This window comes from Rhinopithecus bieti, unplaced genomic scaffold (genome assembly GCF_001698545.2).
Source record: "Rhinopithecus bieti isolate Rb0 unplaced genomic scaffold, ASM169854v2 scaffold_28547, whole genome shotgun sequence".
Taxonomy (NCBI): Eukaryota; Metazoa; Chordata; class Mammalia; order Primates; family Cercopithecidae; genus Rhinopithecus; species Rhinopithecus bieti.
The window spans coordinates 1430317-1451517 of NW_016813480.1; the positions used below are offsets into that span (position 1 = coordinate 1430317).

General features: G+C 41.3%; 1 protein-coding gene across 3 annotated transcripts in view; it reads left to right on the top strand.

Moving 5' to 3' along the window:
- Nucleotides 1–21201, top strand: part of FLT1 (fms related receptor tyrosine kinase 1) — a 200486-nt gene that overhangs the window by 26247 nt on the left and 153038 nt on the right. For all 3 annotated transcript variants that reach the window (XM_017848484.1, XM_017848485.1, XM_017848483.1), the window contains exons 2-3: nt 3156–3252; nt 3642–3865. In XM_017848484.1, the coding sequence (XP_017703973.1) occupies nt 3156–3252; nt 3642–3865 (321 nt within the window). The remainder of the gene's footprint in view (nt 1–3155; nt 3253–3641; nt 3866–21201) is intronic.

The window sequence follows — 21201 nt, forward strand, 5'->3', positions numbered from 1 at the left end:
AATAAAGAAAGAAAGAAAGAAAGAAAGAAAGAAAGAAAGAAAGAAAGAAAGAAAGAAAGAAAGAAAGAAAGAAAGAAAGAAAGAAAGAAAGAGCACTTCTCTCAGCTGGGCTTTGGGTGGTTCTTTGAAGTTAGCGGTTTCCTCTGATGAGGGTCAGGAGTACTGGTGTTCTAGGTTGCTGATAAAGAAAGATTTATATGATCTGGAAACCAAGATGTAGGCAGTAGGATTTACTTCATGTCACAAACAGGGGAACTGCTTCTTTTCCTGGACGGGAGCGCTCAGCATCTCCAGACAGACCACAGAGATAACTACAAGTAATGCCAGAATTTTCCACAGGAAGCTTCGATGGATCTTTTCCAGCACATGAACAATTGCTCAATTAAATCCCCAGAGTTCCATGCCATAAAGAAGGGCAGAAACTCTTCTGGCATAGAAGTTTCTCAGGGCGGGTGTTATCCATTGCTGGCTGTGGCTTTAGAAAAGCCTGGCGTTTCCACAGATCCCTGATTTCAGGCTACATGTTGCCTCAAGAAACTCATAAAGATGAGTGAAAATATGTTCCTAGGTACCTGGAGGGGTTGACTTGATCTAGGAGGTTATCTGATAGACCAATGGGATCCATATGAAGTAGGGATTTTAATTTAGTTAATATTCAGCAATTTTATTTAGGAGTACTTTGATACCAGGATCTACGGTCTATAAAAGTTACTTTTAAGATATTAATTTCTGCTGGGCTCATGCCTGTAATCCCAGCACTTTGGGAAGCTGAGGCGGGTGGATCACCTGAGGTCAGGAGTTCGAGACCAGCCTGACAAACATGACAAAACCCCATCTCTACTAAAAATACAAAAAATTAGCCACACTGATGACACGCACCTGTAGTCCCAGCTACTCAGGAGGCTGAGGCACAAGAATCACTTGAACCTGGCAGGCGGAGGTTGCAGAGTGAGCCAAGATTGCACCAAGGCACTCGAGCCTAGGAGAAAAAGTGAAACTCTGTCTCAAAAATAAAATAAAAATTTAAAGGATATTAATTTATATCGTCAGCAATACCAGAAAAGCACGTGTTAATTTAATATCTTTGAAATTATATACCCAGCAAAATATTCTGACGGAAGCAGGGGGAGGGGAAGTGATTCTCCTAGATGTCGGTGACAGTGGGCATCTGCCACGTGCCAGGCAGCAAGCCAGCCTCTTCCACAGCACAGCACTGAATGCACACACCGTGCCTGTGAGGTGGCTCGCAGGCTTTCCATTTCCACTCATGAGGAGCCTGAGGAGCAGCAAATTAAGTGATGCCAAGGTCATGCAGTCAGTAGGTGGAAAAGCTAAGCCTCAGACGCAGATCTTCTAACTGAATCCAGCTTTCTTTGAGATAGTCAAACCCAAGAGAAACGCTGGAGAGCACTGCTGGGCATAACCAGGGTATTTGACACACGCATCTCATCTCACAGATCTGTGACCTAATGGTAAAGCCTGCATGACCATTCACTTCGAGCTTCTACCTTTGCTTCCCCTGTTTAAACTGATTTTTTAAAGTAAAACTATGCCCCGAGATTGATGCCAAATACTAAGTTTTCCTCCCTCCAAGAATATCTTTCTTCTCTCCTGCTAACTTCTATTCCCGCCTAAGGAACGCTAATCCTGGGTCCCTCATCCCCTGCCTTTCGGAGGCATTGCAGCTGCCTGGGAAGAGGGGAGGAGGAGGAGGCTGGTGAAGAAGAGGGAGAAGGAGAAGAGAGAGTGAGGGATGAGGGGAGGAGGGAGGCGAGAGAGATCCTTACTGATAGTATTCTGATTGGTCAACAAGAGCTTCAAGGCAGGCTCAGCCTCTGTAGCACGTATGGTTCAAAAAATCATGAGGCTGTCTGTTAGGCTATTCTTGCATTGCTGTAAAGAAGTATCTGAGGCTTGGTAATTTATTAAGAGGTATAATTGACTCACAGTTCTCCAGGCTGTACAAGCATGGTGCTAGCATCTGCTCGCCTTCTGGTGAGGCCTCAGGGAGCCCTTACTCATGTCAAAGGCAAAACAGGAGCAGGTGTATCACATGGTGACGGCAGGAACAAGAGAAGCGGGGAGGTGCCACACACTTTTAAATAATCAGATCTAAACGACAGCACCATGCCATGCATGAGGGATCCACCCCGTGACCCAAACACCTCCCACCAGGCCGCACCTCCAGCACTGAGGATTATAATTCAACATCAGCACTGGAGGGTCAGATCCAAGCTGTATGAGGCTGGGACTGTGAGAAATGGAAGGTCAGAGATTTCAAGGTCATCTAGTCCAATCTCTTTTTTTTTACAGATAAGAGAGCTGAGATCTGCAAAGAGAGATGACTTGTCTAGGGTGACTTACTAGTCACTAAAATGGATGTCATTATTACATCATACAGAGATGTGTAGATTTTAAAGCACTTTCACCACCTCACTTCATTGCCTCACAACAGTCCTCTGTGAGATGTTTGTCGAATGTCATGTAAGCGTGCCAACAGTTCCCTTTTGACTGTACCACTATAGAGGGAACTCATAGACTATGTAAGACAAACCAAATGGCTTCTAAAACTGATTTCGATTCTAAAATTAGTTTTCCAAATGAGGAAACTGGTTCAGAAAGGGAAATGATTGACCAAAAATATCATTGCTCAACTAATGATTGCACTAAGTCCAGAGCCCAGGAAAATTTCTGTACTTTTTATTCAGAAAAAAAGATGAGACAGGCCTACAGGACTAGATGAGCCACACTGGAAAATGTTCAGTATTGAAAATATATTTTGGATGACACTGACATTTATTCTTGAAAGTTTTTACTAAGTTATTAGATACTTGAATATTATAACAAGCTATATATTCTAATATAATTGCATTGAACCTATATGAATCCATTAACATTCTATATAAATAGGCTTTTGGATGTTATTTAGGTCATTTGGTATAAAAGGATATATAATATTTATGAGCAAGGGTAGAGCTAGAAAAAAATTGTGAATTAAGAGAAATTTGTACTAGTGTGTCTTTTGCTTATAAATTAAAGATGCAAGTACATTAAAGATGTAAATAAATTAAAATGAAAACTCACCTTTATGGAAAGATAACTAAAAGAGGTAAGAAGGCAACTTATAAATAACACATTTTAAAATTTGTTTTCAGGATCTAGTTCAGGTTCAAAATTAAAAGGTCCTGAACTGAGTTTAAAAGGCACCCAGCATGTCACGCAAGCAGGCCAGACACTGCATCTCCAATGCAGGTAAGTGACTGTTGGTTTGGGAATAATCTAGTCGCCATGCCTAAGGCACAATCATTCCCTGGCAGAGTAAAAAGGTAGGGACCTCAGTGATCTCCTGTGATCTGCAAAGTGCAAACCATACCATCCAGCTTCCCATGAAAGGGGATTCATGGGGAAGGGAGAGCATTACTCACTCAGGGAAATGGGGGAAGGGAAGTCCAGATAGTTCTGCGTTCTTCATTCTGAGGATTGTTCTGCAGTTTCTCTGAATGTGTTGCTTTCCCGTAAAGAGGAAGATGACTACACTTAAGAGAGGACCTCCACTTCCTAATCAAATGAATACTTAGGAACTGGTGCTGAGCCCAGGGCCCAGCCATAAATATGTTTTGTTTTCTTATCTGTGACTGCAGGGGGGAAGCAGCCCATCAATGGTCTTTGCCTGAAACGGTGACTAAGGAAAGCGAAAGGCTGAGCATAACTGAATCTGCCTGTGGAAGAAACGGCAAACAATTCTGCAGTACTTTGACCTTGAATGCAGCTCAAGCAAACCACACTGGCTTCTATAGCTGCAAATATCTAGCTGTACCCACTTCAAAGAAGGAGACAGAATCTGCAATCTACATATTTATTAGTGGTAAGACTTGCATTTTCTACATCCTGTTTGCTGTCGCTTTGCAATGAGTCATAAATCTACCCTGGTCCATTGGAAGGGTTGCCTTCCTCGTGAGTGTGAAAGAAACGGGTTAGGATAGAGATTCCATCCTAGTTGTAGACATTTTCATGAATGTCAGTTTTAACCAGAATTGTCAAGGCCCGATCAGTCACTTGTGTGCTCCACAAAGAGAGAGACTGGTCTGTATAGGTGACCTCTGTACCCACAGCTCCTAGCACAGTATGTGGCCCATAGTTGGATGAATACGTGAATAAAAGGATTTTAGTTCTATTTCTTAGTTATTGAGAAGCCCAAAATAGAATACATGATTTTTGTCATTTAACACAGCTGCATTCTCTTATATGTTGGAACTGTAAAATACTGTTGTTTCTACTAATGAATAAACACAATGTTGCTGTTCTCTGGAATGCTATATAACTGGTTCCAATGGACAATGTTGTAGTATCTCATGTTCACTGAGGAACTACTACAATGACATGAGAACTGGCACTGACCAGGATACAGTGCAAAGGGTAAAAATGAATCATGTTTGATTCATTTTTTATGGTACTCATAAAAAAAATCATTTTCATTCATTCATAATTTTTATGATACTGTTTTTCCTTCCTTAGAGAATGAACAAATGAAGTAACATTCAAAGGGAAGAAATGCAAAATCTTTTAAGAAGTAGAAACTCACAGTAAAATCGGAACCCTGAGAAAGAATAATAAAAATGGCCTGTCACTTTCTTCTTCCTTGTTTAGTTCCAGTCAATTTTCACATCTTGAGGGGATTAAAGAAAAAGGCACACACACACCAACAAGGCTGTAGAGAACACAAAGCACACAAACAAGGCTGTAGAGAACACAAAGCACACAAACAAGGCTGTAGAGAACACAAAGCAATATTAGTAGGCATTTCAGACACAGAATCAGGTTTAAAAAAAAAAAAAAACAAAAACAAAAAAGAAAACAACCAACCATCAACTTCAATAGCTAAATATACATTGTAGGCCTACCTTCTGGTGAGTTCAAGAACTGGGTCTTTGCATTGGAGGTAGTACAATAGAATTAATGTTTTAGTGAGGTAGTTTTTGTGGTTTTTTGTTTGCTTGTTTTGTTTTGTTTTGTTTTGTTTGAGATGGAGTCTCGCTCTCTCACCCAGGCTGGAGTGCACGATCTCAGCTCACTACAACCTCCGCCTCCCAGGTTCAAGCAATTCTCCTGCCTCAGCCTCCTGAGTAGCTAGGATTACAGGAGTCTGCCACCACTCCCGGCTAATTTTTTTTATTTTTAGTAGAGATGGGGTTTCACCATGTTGGTCAGGCTGGTCTCGAACTCCTGACCTCAGGTGATCCACCTGCCTCGGCTTCCCAAAGTGTTGGGATTACAGGCATGAGCTACTGCACCTGGCCATGAGATTTTTTTAAATTTGTGAAATAAGGCAACTAGACAGTGTTTTCCCTGAGCATAATATGTACATATCCAGATTCAAGATTAGTCTCAGGAGACAGCAGAACAGTTGCCTATTATTGACAGTAACCTCTTTGTAGCTGCCATCAGCCTGATTTTGACTGAGCCACTTTCATGTCCCCAATCCTCCAAATTCTGTTTTGACATTTTGCACTTGGTCAGCGGGTAGATAACTGTAAGGGACTAACCATCCAAGCAGTTTGCCATCAAGGGATACAGTCAGCTCACTTCCACGTAAGAGCGGGAGGTAGGCCGGGGAACTTTGCTTGGGGAAGTCAACCTGCTTCTAAAGCAGGGATGAAAGGATGGCAGGCAGGAATAAGGAAGGGTGGAGAAGGTGCAGCATTAACAGCAGAGACTTTCAGAGAGGTACTTTTGTAGCTGAGGGGGAAAGAAAACATGGTTGATAGTGGTGGAAAAAGCCATATACTCAGCCATCTGTTCCCTTTCTCTAATTCCACATAGCATATTGTGTTCTTTCCGACATTTGTGGAGAAAGGAAAACACTGCAGTGAGTCACAGACTGCCCCTTTCTCTCTAGGGGAGAGGGAGAAAAATGTACTCATTCTAATATTTTCATAAAACTTTCTCCTATGGGTTTATCAGTCTGACTTGCAAATTAAACACTTAAATGAATAAAAGAAAACCATCTGTTTTGTTTTCCAGCAAACAATGTTCAGCTATTTTCACCTTTAACTCCTCAACTATTCAATAGACATCATGGCTTTATGGAGCCAGGAAGTACAAGCCTCTGCACTCAGTCCCCTACTATCACAAAGGAGAGACGCTGCTACTTAGAATTAGTTCCATTTCAACTACACAACAGAGCAGATCTGGCAAACAATCATGACTTTGAGTGTCAAATTCACTGTTCATCTAAGCCCCGTGATGGCACAGTCCATGTCTGTCCTGGTTACTTTTATCTGCAATGTGCCTCCCTGGTAGAGAGCCTTGCACATACTAAGAAATCAATAATACTTGCTAAAGGAATAAATGAATGGATTAACAGGTGCTGTGTGGAATACTATGTTAAAATTGACATTGAGGATAAATTCCAGGCTTAGTGGGAAAAAGTGCCATGATTGATTATTGATGTCTCTTGTAAGACTGTGGGGGAGCAGTGGCCATTAGGTCATGTATTTATCATGTCTGCCTTCCTGTAATAGTCCACAACCATTCGCAGAAAATTACAAGTTCCAATATCATAAAACACTTGCATAATTTGCTAGACATCAGGAAATTATCTATCACAAAGATTGTTTTTGGATAAGGAAGGATTGTGAAATGCATTGTATTTCATAGGTTATTATGGAATACACACATATACATGCAAACATATGCTATGAATATTATATGAGCTCATTGGAAAAATTGGTGTGATAATATTATGAGACTACTATTTTAAAATAGCACTGATACTAAAAGATGTTGGAATCAATAATGGTAACCATAGAAGAGCCTTCTGAATCTTGTTTGCTAATTAATTTAATCAGCAAATATTTAGGAAACAGTCTATGAGCCTGTAACTGTACTACTGTGAATAGTAACACCTATTTTGTTGTTTGTTTCCTGGTAGGGTGATATTGGTCTCATAATCACACCTTATTAAAGTCCAAGATAGCTGTGATATAATCCGTTAAACAATCATAACTTTTCCGGGGAGCCTAATATTTTATGTATCTCTCTTTTCATTATTTTATTAACTCTCTCTCTGAGAAAATTTGATCTTCTGCTTGCATTGTTACTGAACACTTCCATGACAGGTTTGTTTTAGTTCAGGAGCACAAAACTTATCTCTGATGACTCAGAGCATTGTCTCTGGTACTAATAAAACTCCAACCATTTCCTAATACACAGCTGTGATTATTCGCCAGATATTAGCTTGATTATCATGTATTTATTATTGTTGAATATTTACTTTAGAATATGTTTGCGGGATTTCAGCCCCAATAAGCATCTGCAGATTATTGGGATTTCATTTTATTTTTCTCTGAGGATGAGTAACCGCATTTAGACACATCTTTTGAAAAGGTAGATTTGTAGTCTAATAGCGTTTTAAGAAAAAGAATCAGGAGTGTAGCTCTGTCTACATATCATGAAATCCAGCATGTAAATTATGAACAAACTATTACTTAGGCATTACTGATGGCCTGCTGTGTAACAGGCACCGTTCCCACCTGAGCACTGATTAGGATGTAACCTCTGATATGTAATGCTCAGAAAAATCAATATCAGCACTTTGTCATTCCAGCTTGTGTAAATCCACCAAACCTCTAGCATAATGTGTTAAATCAGTTTAAGTACCCAAGTAATTATATTTAACTACTTTACTTAATTACCGAATTATCTAGTAAATTTAAGTTTCCACTAATATAATAATTTCTTATCTTTGTTTCTTTTCGCTTAAACAAATGGTTGCATTTACTTTATGCCATATAATCCTCACAACCATCCAATGAAGCATCATTCTCTCCAATTTACAAGCGAAGGACCAAGAATCCACTTCACATCAGGGCTCTGTGGGGAGTCATGGGAAAGTGCTAGCACTGGAATAAGGCAGTTAGCTTTTCCCTTCACATTCTCAGTGGCAGGAGGAGATCGGAAGGGGCAAGACGGAGGCAGGAAGGCCAGATAGGGGCCTGCTCTGTGCATCAAAGCAGGTGGAAGGTGGTGTCCCGAGTTCACTTTGGTTGTGGCGGGGAAGGAGAGTTAATAGAATTGGGGGATTCATTGGCCTTGGTTATCAGAGGTTTAGTGGCTGATGGAAAGAGGGGAATCAGTGTGACACTCAGAATCCTGGAAGGGGCCCCTTGGTACCACAGCCAGGTGGAGCTTTGCCACACTGAATTACATTGATGCAAAGGCACCATCATTATCATCATCCTCTTTGGATATACCCTTGGTATGGCTTTTGAATCATAATAGTGGAAAATATGGTATGCATTTGTAAAATTGCTTTGTTAAAATGAATTGAATATAGCTACAAAATACCAGGTCATAAACAAAAACAAATTACAAAGCACCTCCTAATTATAACAGAATACAATTCTTCTACTAATTTCTAGAAGAATAGTAATGTTGGGGCTATTTAGGAGAACCTCATCCCCTTGGAGAGAAAAAGGAGCACTTTTGCACTTCTTTTCTGACACTCTGGTCTACACAGGAAATTGGCTGTAGGTCAGCCTTTTCTCACAGTTAGAAGATTTCATTGAAAATATTATTGTAATGTATTAGTTATGACTGTAAAGTAAGAAAACTGACCAGACAAGTTTTTTAATGGTATCTCCAAAGTGTTTAACATTTGTCAGTATCTTTAATTTAGTTAGCAAGACCTTAAACTTAGGGTGTTGAGCTCGTGACACCCCACACCGTGAGGTTAGCTTATATCTCTCTCTCACCAGCCGTAAGCTTCTAGGGTCTGTTTAAACATAATATCTCCTCTTGAAAATTATAATCAAAAGCAAAATGATGGGGTGGGTGGATCCCTTCTAGTTCATCCCTGTAAAAGAAACTCATCTCTTCTCTTCTGTTTCTCTTTACTTGATTGTTTTCCTCTCTGACTCCATTAAAGTCAATGGGTTGGAGCATTTTTACAACAAATTTTTCCACAGTTGATTTCCCCATATGCATAAAACTCATGAGATTTGCATAACAGCATAATTTGAGGTAGAAACATTATCGGATGCATTGGGTATATAACTGAAAGCAGTAGAATTTCTAACAACTTAGATATTCTGGGAGAGAATAATAATTATGCTTTTATATAAATGTGTTTAGTGGGGGGAAAAAAAAGCTCTACCTGGCTGAGCGAGTAGAAATCCTACCAGTGCAGATATTCTGATTCTTTTTTTATTTTTATTTTACCTTTATTTTAATTTTTTTGAGACAGAGTCTTGCTCTCTCGCTCAGGCTGGAGTGCAGTGGCGATTCTGAGGAGGATGCAATGAACTCATTTGTACTGAACTTCAGTTTTCCTTAAGAGCTTTTACTTAATTATCTCTGAGGAAAAGGGAGTTGGTATTTCTTCCATGTTATATATGAGAAAACAGCCTCAGTTACTTGCACGAGCTAGACAGAGCTCATACATTGAGAAGCCAGGATGAGGATCCAGCCAGGTTAGGGCTATTCCCCCTGCACTGGAGTTCTAGCTCTTGACATCAAACTATGAATGAGTTGTTGTTTCAATTGTTAAGAACATAGATTATATAGTTATTAAAATTTTTTAACCTCGAATTTAAATTTTTTCTTTTGAGGAAAAATTTACTAAGTTGAGCAGGGCTTTTTAAAATGTGCCTCCAAATTCATTAATGGGCTATGGAATCAAATGAATGGGTTGCAACCTGCATTAAAAAAAAAAAAAAAAAAAAGCTGGGAGCTGGGGCATCCACCCATAGTCTCAGCTATTTAGGAGGCTGGGGCAAGAGGATCACTTGAGCCCAGGATTTGAGGCTGCAGTGAACTGTGATTGCACCTGTGAATAGCCACTGTACTCCAGCCTGGACAACATAGTGAGACCCTGTCTCAAAACAGAAAAACCAACCCAGGATAGAAAAGAAAATATCCAAGTAAATTGCAAAGAGTAAGGGTAAGTGTTGTTTAGTAAAACTATTTTTGTTTCAATTGTATACGCGCATATATTCATTTTACCCGCATAAATGTAAAGTACATATGTATATGTGTGTGTGTGTGTGTGTGTGTGTGTGTGTGTGTTTAATGGGTCTGACATAAAATGTACTTCCTATTATGAAAGTTAGCATAATAAGTTTAAAAATTACCAGGATAGGCCATAGCTATTATTTAGGTAAGCAGTGGCAATTGTAAGCACTCTGATTTTTTTGGGGCGTGAGGGCGCGGAGGGGCACACCAATACTGAAACAGAGGCCTGGAGAAAACGTGGCTGTGGAAAGAAGCCCTCTCCTTTAGCTGATTTGGGTCCACTGCTTTTGGTGGCTCTGTGCAATCCACTCATTTCATTCCTGAACTGAGTTTTCCCACTCGGAGGCTTGGCCCAGGAGTTTCCACCGGCAGGAACCTGTCTGCAGATGTTGATTACATACCTGCTCCACACAAGGCTCTGTTGTTTGTTCTGTGGGAGACATAAAAGGCAAAGTCACAGAATCCTGTAATTGTGAAGTCCCTCAGTTACTTTCTAGGACCATGGCTCACAGATTTGTGAGTATTTTTTAAAGCATGAGTTTTATTTTTTAAAGAATAACTATTGTTCCGAAGTGGGTCTCTAAGGAGTGAAGAGGGCTGTGTTAATAGCCCCTAATGGGGAGCGCTATTCTTGTTCTGTGAGGCGTGGCTGTTGCTCCAACACTGCCTGCCTTTAGATTCCTTCCCAGATCTGACACAATTTGGCACGTACAGGAGGCTCAGTCAACACTGCCCAGCTGGGTGATGGTTGGGCAGATGGTGTTTGTTGCCCAATCTGCCAGACTGGTATGGCAAGTCCAATAAACATCTCCATGGAACCAGCAGGGACATCAACAGAGTAGCAATCTGCAGGCTTCATCGCCTAGCCTCGCTGCCTCCACTTTCCCCCTGTGGGGATCAGAAGGACCCTTGTAAGGTGGGAATGCACCAGGAACGTGGTCCCTTCATCCCCAGACCAAAAGGAGGTGTTCATGCTTTCATGCAGGTCAGCACTGTGATGGGCAGAGAGCAGCACATGGCTGAACAGATTGCCAAAGCTTCAAAAATATGTCAATGGAATCACTGTCATAATTTCATGAGATAAACTTTAAAGAGAAAGTATTGTTTCTATTCATCAAAATTCTCCTCCAAGGGAAAATAAGCAAAAACAGTTTACATTTTGCAGGAAGAAAACAAGAAAGCTCCCAAAATAAAACCCAAACTCATAGCCACATTAGTTGGTTGAATTTTTTAGGCATAGATTTCTTAGGAAATCTATGACATGATCTAATGTTGCTTGGTTAATGTCTAGAGTCTTCTCTGGTTTTAAATTTCTGTTTTCCACATGGCCTCATTCTCTCCTCCCCCTGCCCATCCAAAGAGCTTCCCTCCCTTACTCATCTCACCTCTATCCCTAACATGTGGTTCCTTCCATGTATTTTCTGAAATGTGTGTTTCTTCTACCACTAATATTCCAGTAGGAACTGGTTTCCAAAGTTTTGATCAGGAATTGTCTAGGGTTCCTACCATAGAGTCACTTGAGTCCCTGCATTGCCAGGAGGCCACAAATGCAGACAGGTTGGGTGATGGATCCTGTTTTTCCTCTCACATCCCTACTGGATGCATTTGCTCAGGAGACTAGTGAACATGTTGGGGTGAACAAAGGTGGGACTCTCAGTCTCTGGATGACATGTCTGGAAACCCAAGTGAGATTCCTAGAATGGCAGCAACCTGAGACTGACGTGCATCTGCAGAATTGTCCTTCAAATTCTCTAAAGAACTCCTAGGCCAGGTGCGGTGGCTCACGCCTGTAATCCCAGCTCTCAGGGAGGCAGAGGCGGGAGGATAGCTTGAGCCCAGGAGTTCGAGACCTGCCTGGGTAATACAGCGAGACCCCGTTCTCCACAAAAGGAAAAAAAAAAAAAAAAAGACGAGCTCCTAGGAATTTTCTGGCCCATCTGCACACATCTTCATCAAAAACCTAGTACAAGGTCAGGTTTTGCTGGATTTATTTTTTCATTTTGATGAAGACGTGAAAGAGGGGAAACAGATATTTCTAGGGTTTAAAATACACACTGATGATGTTGTTGTTTGCAGTCGCAGATTTTTTCTTGGGAATTAGACCCCTCTACATCCTGGCTGTGCACTCCCTCTAGGGCTGAAGTATGAAGGAGGTTATTCATTCTGTCCATCACTGGCAGGCAGCTGATTAGGACCACATGGCGAGAGTTTAGAGAACAGTAACTTAACTCTTAACCGTTTTCTTTTCCAGCTATGTGAAAATTGGATGGAAGACATTCTTGATATCTTTAAGCCCTGCCATGTCACATTTTCCTTCTAAAAACCTTTCTGTCAATAAACACCAAGGGAGTTTGGCTATAGACGACCCTGACATGTGATTGGGACAGAAGCCACTCATGTTGGTAGACTTGTTGGCAGTCAGGAACAAATGCATCTTCTCTCCTTGGCCCCTGCCCCAGACCATGTATTCTCCTAGGATGTCCTAGGAATTTCCTCCTTATCACTTGGTGTGTGGACTTGTAAAATGTTCAGGCCATTCCCTCAGAGAGAAAACAATTTCTGGGGCTCTCTAAAATCCATACCAGAAAAAAGTTTCACATGCCATCTCTCTAGAGCCACATTGTTAAGATTTACTAGCAACAATGCAGTTATACATTGTCAGGCATTTAGTAGAACTATATAAGTACTCAAAAAGAATCAGAATGAACATAGTCCTGAATAAGCTACTTGGACACAACTTAAGACTTTGAAAAGTTGATGACTGTGGTGGAATTATGAAATCTAAAGATGGGCTGGGTGTGGTGGCCCATGCCTGTAATCCCAGTACTTTGGGAGGCTGAAGTGGGCAGATGACTTGGGGTCAGGAGTTCAAGATCAGCCTGACTGACATGGTGAAACCCCATCTCTACTAAAAGTACAAAAAAAATTAGCTGGGTGTGGTGGCGCATGTGTATAGTCCCAGCTCCTTGGGAGGCTGAGACAGGAGGATCGCTTGAATCTAGGAGGTGGAGGTTGCAGTGAGCCAAGATTGCGCCACTGCCCTCCAGCCTGGGTGACAGAGCAAGGCTCTGTCTCAAGAAGAAAAAGAAAGAAAAGAAAAGAAAAGAAAAGAAAAGAAAAGAAAAGAAAAATCTAAAGGTGGTAATGAAGTCCAAAGGCAATAAAACTGACCATATTCTCATTTTTTCCCCTACAATCAAGAAGTGCAAAAAACAATGGATCAAAACTTTATGGTTTTAAGGATTTTTAAAAATCTCCCTCAAGTGATCTTTTAAGAAAATAAGCAAGGGACTTTTCAGAAGAAATCCCCTTAAGCTGAAAAGGCTTTACGTTTCTGGCATTTCATAACTTTAACAATGATAATGAAATGCTTGCCTTGCTTGGAGATGAGGAGGTGACCTGTTTTTATCTTTATGGTCCTTCCAGTTCTAATATTCTACAGTTTTTCCTTTAACTATTGAAAATATTTGTTGTGTGTCATTTGATGTATTTTTGCTGAATTATGTTGGCTAGCTGATTGTGTTGTTCAAAATAGGTAGCTTACTAAAGCAGTAAACACCCCTCCCTTCCTTCCTTCCTTCATCAAATATCAATTAATAAGCTACAGTTGAAACAACATGATCCAGGCTTCAGACTGGTTTCAAATCCCTGTTTGGATACTCACTAGTTCTTTGACTTTGGACAAATTACTTAATAAGGAGAATGGTTAACATTTAGGTGGATCTTAATCCATGCTGGGTGCCATCCTAAGCACTTTGCATTTGTTAACAGATTTTATCCTCACAACAATCCTGTGAAGTAGGGCTCTCATTTTAAAAATGAGATGTGTGTGCGTGTATGTGTGTGTGTATGATTTTTTTTTTCCTAGAGCAGTTTCAGGTTGACAGCAAAATTGAGCGGAAGGTACAGAGATTTCCTAAATACCCCTTGTCCCCACATACATTGTCTTCATTATCAACATTCCCCACCAGAGTGGCACATTTGTTTCAATTAATGAACCTACAGTGAGACATCGTAATCACCCGAGTACAAAGTTGACATGAGGGCTCCCCCTTGGTGTTGGACATTCTATGGGTTTGGAGAAACATACAATGACATGTATCTACTTACAGTACCATACAGAGTATTTTCACTGCCTGAAAATCCTCTGTGCTCTACTAAGTCATCCTTTCCTTAATCCCAACCCCTGGCAAACACCTATCCTTATCTTCTTTTTTTTTTTTTTTTTTTTGAGATGGAGTCTCATCCTGTTGCCCGGGCTGGAGTGCAATGGCACAATCTCACCTCACTGCAACCTCCGCCTCCTGGGTTCAAACGGTTCTTGTGCCTCAGCCTCCCAAGTAGCTGGGATTACAGGTGCCCACCAACACACGCAGCTAATTTTTGTATTTTTAGTAGAGACGGGGTTTCACCATGTTGGCCAGGCTGGTCTTGAGCTCCTGACCTCGTGATCCACCCGCCTCGGCCTTCCAAAGTGCTGAGATAACAGGTGTGAGCCACTGCGCCTGGCCGGCAAACACTTATCTTTCTTACTGTTTCCATCGTTTTGCCTTTTCCAGAATTCATGTAGTTGGAATCATACAGTATGTAGCCTTTTCAGATTGGCTTCTTTCATTTAGTAATATGCATTTAAAGTTCCTCCATGTCTTTCCATGGCTTAATATCGAATTTCTTTCTATTGCTGAATAATATTCCATCATATAAATATTTTTATATTCATAGTTTATATATTTTTATATTCATTACATAATTATATTCATAGTTTATCTACCCATTCACCTACCAAAGGACATCTTGACTGCTTCCAAGTTTTAGCAATAATGAATAAAGCTGCTATAAACATCCCTGTGCAGGTTTTGTGTGGATCTGATTCTTCAGATCCTTTGGGCAAATACCAAGGAGCATGATTGCTCAATTTTCGGGCAGTTGAATGGCTAGTTTTGTAAGAAACTGCCAAACCATCTTCCAAAGTGGCTGTCTCCTGTTGCATTGCCACCAGTAGCAAATGACAATTCCTATCACTCTGCCTCCTTGCCAACATGTGCTGTTGGCAGTGTTTTGGATTTTGACTGCTCTAATAAGTACGTAATGGTCTCTCATTGTTATTTTAGTTTGCATTTTCCCAATGACATGAAGTGGAGCACCTTTTCATGTGCTTATTTGTGGTCTGTATGTCTTCTTTGGTGAAATGACCCATTTTAAACAGGGTTGTTTGTTTTCTTACTGATGAGTTTTAAGAATTCTTTGTATGTTTTGGAAAACAATTCTTTTTCAGCTGTATCTTTTGCAAATATTTTCTCCCAGTCTGTGCCCTGTCTTCTCATTCTCTTGATGTTGTCTTTTGCAGAGCAGGAGTTTTTAATTTTAATGAAATCCAGCTTATCAATTCTTTTGTAGATCATGCCTTTAGTGTTGCATCTAAAAAGCCATTGTCATACCGAAGTTCATCTAGGTTTTCTCCGGTTATATTCTAGGAGTTTTATAGTTTTGCATTTTACATTTAGGTCTCTATGATCCATTTTGAGTTGATTTTTCTAAAGAGTGTAAGGTCTAAACTCATTTTTTGTTCGTTGGTTGGTTGTATGTAGATGTCCAGTTTTTCAGCACCATTTATTGACAAGATGATTTTTGCTCCTTTGTCAAAGATCAGTTGACTGTATTTATGTGAGCCTATTTCTGGGCTCTATATTCTGTTCCACTGACCCACTTGTATATTCTTTTGCCAATATCACACTGTCTTGATTACTATAGCTTTGTAGTAAGTCTTGAAGTTAGGTAGTGTTAGCCTTCCAACTTTGTTCTTCTCCTTCAATATTGTGTTGGCTATTCTGGGTCTTTTGCCTCTGCATATAAACTTTAGGATCAGTTTGTCCATATCCACAAAGTAACTTCTGGGATTTTGATTGGGATTGCATTGAATCTGCAGATCAAGTTGGGAAGAACTGACATTTTAACAATATTGAATCTTTTTATACGAGATGAAATATCTCTCCATTTATTTAGTTCTTCTTCAGTTTTGTCCACCATAGTTTTGTAGTTTTCATCATATGTATAGATTCTTATACATATTTTGATAGATTTATGTCTAGGTATTTCATTTGTGGGGGTGCTAATGCAAATGGTATTGTGTTTTTCATTTCAATTCCACTTGTTTTCATTGCTGGTATATAGGAAAGCAACTGACTTTTGAATTTAACTTTGTGTCCTGCAAGTGCTATAGTCTCTTACTAGTTCTGGGGGTGTTTTTGTTGAGTCTTTTTGATTTTCTGTACAGATGATCACATCATCTGTGAACAAAGGCAATTTTGTTTTTTCTTTTCCTGTCTGTATACCTTTTATTTCTCTTTCTTGTCTTATTGCACGAGTTAAGACTTCCAGTGTGATGTTGGAAAGTAGTAGTGAGAGAGAACATCCTTGCCTTGATCGTGATATTAGTGGGAAATTATTATCATAGTCATCTCCATTTATTTCTCAGAAAGGGTAAGTAACTTATTCAAGGTTATATAACTAGTGCATGGCAGAGATGGCAACAAAGTTCTTGCTTGTAACCACCTCCCATAGTCAAGAGTGTATATGTGCAAAACATTTAGGACAGTGTTTGGTGTATAGTATGCAGTATATAAGTGTTTATTATTATTAATACTACCACTTATTATTACCATTTTTTGAGCTTGGTTTTCTCAACTGTAAAATGAGAAGAGTGTTACTTCGGGGGCTACTAGGAGACTAAATGAGATAATATAGACTGCCTAACACTTCGGAGGCAGCAGTGATCAGTAGTAATCCCTATGTGTGAAAAACACTGTGCCAGACAGAGTAGGAAGTACAAAGATGATACCCACAGCTTTTAGGGGGCCTCCAGTTTGGTGGGTCAAAGACAATGAGTTACAGTTAACCATACTGCAAATCATGATGGGAAAAGAACAGTAAAAGGGTTATAGACGGCGAGTGCTCTGCCTGGGACATTCCACCCTTCCCCACTCCCCCCACCCAGCTCTTCTGTAACAGCTCACTCTTCCTCATTTTTCAGGTCTCAAGTTAAATATCACCCCTCTGGGAAGCACCCTAGGCCCTCCCAAACTTGGGATGGTGCTCCTACTGACCTTTCACACAGGACTGACCTCTCACAAGCTCTAAGGACAGGACTGAGTCCATCCTGCTTACCATGATAGCCCCCGGACCCAACACAGGGTATAGTACACAGAAGGTGCTCAGTAAGTCTTTGTCAAATGAAAGAAACATGGGATTTTTAAGTAGATTAGTCTTACCTGACTTCCTTGACTTTAAAAAGGAAATTGAGGGCACACTGAGAAAATGAGACAAATATGGGGGTCAAAATCACATCATGTGACTAAATCATAATCCCCAAATTTTCTAACAGACTAGAGCGGTGAACAGGGATTAGCAAAATGAGATTTAGCAGGAATACATATAAAGGCCTGTATTTGGCTTGCAAAACCCACTATCTACCCTAATACTGGATGGGGGAAGCCATGGCTGAGGCAGCACACATGCAAAAGACTTCAGACTTTCAGTTGACTCCATATTTACCAAGAGAATGTATTCAATCTTGGGATACATTAAGGAATATGTAGCACCCAGCTAGGCATGGTGGCTTATACCTGTAGTCCCAGCGCTTGGGGAGTCCGAGGCAGGTAGATCACTTGAAGTCAGGAGTTTGAGACCAGCCTGACCAACATGGTGAAACCCCGTCTCTACTAAAAATACAAAATTAGCCAGACGTGGTGGCACATGCCTGTAATCCCAGCTACTTGGGAGGCTGAGGCAGGAGAATCGCTTGAACCTAGGAGGTAAAGGTTGCAGTGAGCTGAGATGACACCATTGCCAGACTCCAGTCTGGGCAACAAGAGCAAAAGTCTGTCTGAAAGAAAGAAAGAAAGAGAGAGAGAGAGAGGGAGTGCGAGAAAGAGAGAGAGAGAGAGAGAGAGAGTGAAAGAGAGAAAGAGAGAGAGAGAGAGACAGAAATAGAGAGAGAGAAAGAAAGAAAGAAAGAAAGAAAGAAAGAAAGAAAGAAAGAAAGAAAGAAAGAAAGAAAGAAAGAAAGAAAGAGAGCACCCAGAATAACGGTGGTGCCAGACTTACTGTTTAGTTTACACCTCAAGAGGGACATTAAAAATAGGAATTTTAAGCAAATTATTAATCCCTTTACACTTCATTGTCATTATCTTTAAAATGGGTGCCTGCCTTATAGGGTTGTGGGCATTGAGTAATTTGATGATTTTGTTATTTTCATTGGCAAGGAGCAATTGAAAGGACTGAAATATTTAATCTAAAAATATAAAGAACTGGGTGGGAAAATAGGAAACATGAGTGACAGTCTCCTTCAAAGTTCTCTTATGTGAAAAAGAGATTAAGCTTCATCTTTATAATCCTAGATGGCAGAACAACTATCTAAGAATTTCAGCTTGACTTAAGGAAACACTTTCTGACATGCAAAGCTGTCCCAAAGTGGAAGGAATGCCTTGGGAGTGGTTAGTCCCCATGCATCCAGGAGACAGACACTCATTTGATGGGACCAGATCGGATGAGGCCTCAGGACCTTTCCACTGCTGGGATTCATTAAGCACCTGGTGTAGGTCACTATCATGTATTGATGTCTGGCCCAGACTTGTTATTAATAAATACATACATCATCTCATTTCATCCTCGAAACAACCCAATAAGAGAAATTCCTTTACAGAAAAGTTAGAGAAATTCAATACCATGTTTAAGGCCGCATACTTCTGAAATTATCCAATCAAAGCTTTGGGCTCAAGTCTGGCTGACTCCAAAGCCCCTGGTCTTTCTAACGTGTCCTTGCCTGGGCTCCCACCCCAACTCCCTCAGACCTTTGTGTGCGTTATAAAATGGGAGAGAAGTGACAGGAGTGCATGCAGGGTTGCAAACTGGAAGTATGCAGGCTGGATTCAGCGGGCACACATGTTTTGATTGGCAGGCACAGCACTTTTGGCTGCCAATGCTTAATAGCTAGAAGAGTTCACGTAAAATTTTCATTTCCTACTTGTCTTTAAAAACTGGAAACAGTAACCACACTGGCCCATATTTCCACTTGGCAACAATGGACTGCAGCAAGCAGGGACGGCCCCCTTCAGACACGTTCCCTGCTGCCACCACGCCTCCTGTCCCACCTCCAGTTCCTCCACTTGTGTGCCTGGCCCCCAGAGGGATGTCAGTGTGCTACTCCCAGTGTGAACATTTCAAATGAATGCATAACAAATCGTGAGTTTAGGAACAGGAAAGTGCCTGTCCCACATTGCAGATGAGGAGGCTGAGCCCTAGAGAGTCCCGTGGTGGCGCGGGTCATCAGTGCAGCACTTCCACACAGCCGGACTCCTTCCTACCCCTCAACTGCCCGCCCCCTACCCCAACCCCCCTGCATACAGCTATGCTGATGGAATGCATCGGGGCTGTGCTCTCGGAAAATCCACAGTCCCCAGTGTCCCCACTGGAGAGGGGAATGATCAGGCATCCTTTGCACCTGAGAGGGAATTTCCTCCCCAGGCTCCAGAAAACAGGGCTTGCTCTGGTGTGACTGTTGGTTCTTTTTTTTTTTTTTTTTGAGATGAAGTCTCGCTCTGTCGCCCAGGCTGGAGTAGAGTGGCGCGATCTCGGCTCACTGCAACCTCTGCCTCCCAGGTTCAAGCGATTCTCCCATCTCAGCCTCCCAAGTAGCTGGGACTACAGGCGCCTGCCGCCATACCCAGCTAATTTTTTGTATTTTAGTAGAGATGGGGTTTCACCGCCTTGCCCAGGCTGGTCTCAAACTCCTGAGCTCAGGCGATCCTCCCACCTCGGCCTCCCAAAGTGCTAGGATTACAGGCGTGAGCCACCATGCCTGGCCAACTGTTGGTTCTGAGAGGGTCCTCACCATCTCCTAAAAAGTCCCCAGCACCTTACAGCTGAGAGCTAAGCAGAGGATCTGATGACTCAGGCTTGGTTTACATGGTGAGACTTCATCTGTCTATTGCTTTCCATTTCTAGTCCTGTCAGAAGGCTCCATGTTACTCCTGTTTCTGGGCCCTCATTTCTCTCCCACTGAGTGTGAATATTTGAAGATGTAATTGTCATGCTTGAGTCATTCAGGAGTGTCGGGGCCAGATTTCGGCATGGTGGAGGGAGACTAGCCTCGGATCAGGAAGCATGAATTCAGTTTTTGCTCAGCCATTAATCGTATTCCTGTGCTTGTGGGAAGGTCTCTCCTGTCTGGGCCTCAGTCTTCTCATCTGTAACATGATAGGCAGTATTAGGGCATCTTAAAAGTCCTTTGACAGTTTTATAATGTTATGATTCAGAGGCAGAGCTGGGAATAAATAATAGGACTTGGGACATGGCCAAAAATCTTAGCAGTAGAAGAAAGATTTATAGTAATCCATTAGAGTTCCTCGCTTTTGCTTTTGCTTTTCGTTTCCCTCCCTCTCTCTTTCCTTCTTTTCTCCCTCTCTCCCTCCCTTCCTCCCTTCTTCCCTTCTCTTTTTCTTCTTTTCTTTTCTTCTGAGATGTCTCAACTGATCAAGATGAAGATCTCTGACTGAGGTCAGTCATGTGGTTAACAAAACCTAGAAACTGCCAGCCAGCTTAGTGTGAAAACCCAGAGAGCGCAGAAAGCTGAGACCTTAATCTTACAGTCCATCAAGCTTCCATCTAGCCAGCATTCCACTCTCACTGAGATCTTCAACTCACTTACTCAGATCTTAGCTATAAATTTTTAAAATGAGGTCCCTACTTCCCTTCAAGGCAGGTATTAGTACTTTTTCATCTAATCAACATGAACACTCGTGTGTGAGGTGTGTGTGTGTGTCTGCTCAGCTAGACTCTGAGGACTTAAGTCCAGGGACTGTCCGTGTGCACAGTGCTGGATACACAATACGTCCTGATTTCACCTTTCTTCCTTGCTTCATCTTATATCTTCTCCGTAAACATCTGTTGACAGTGTGCCATGTGTCCACCTCTGCTGGACATCAGATTGAGGGGATTGGTTATCCTGATCCCCTGCCGCTAGACACCCACATTCCAAAGAGCATTCCAGGGGGCTTAGGCGAAGCCAGAGGAAGGAGAAAAGGAACCGCCACTCCTGTTCTCTCCTTTCTAACTCTTCTCCTTTACTCTGCTCTTGCTATTCAATCTGCTGTTATAAGTGAGGCAGTGCAAAAAAAAAAAAAAAAAAAAAAA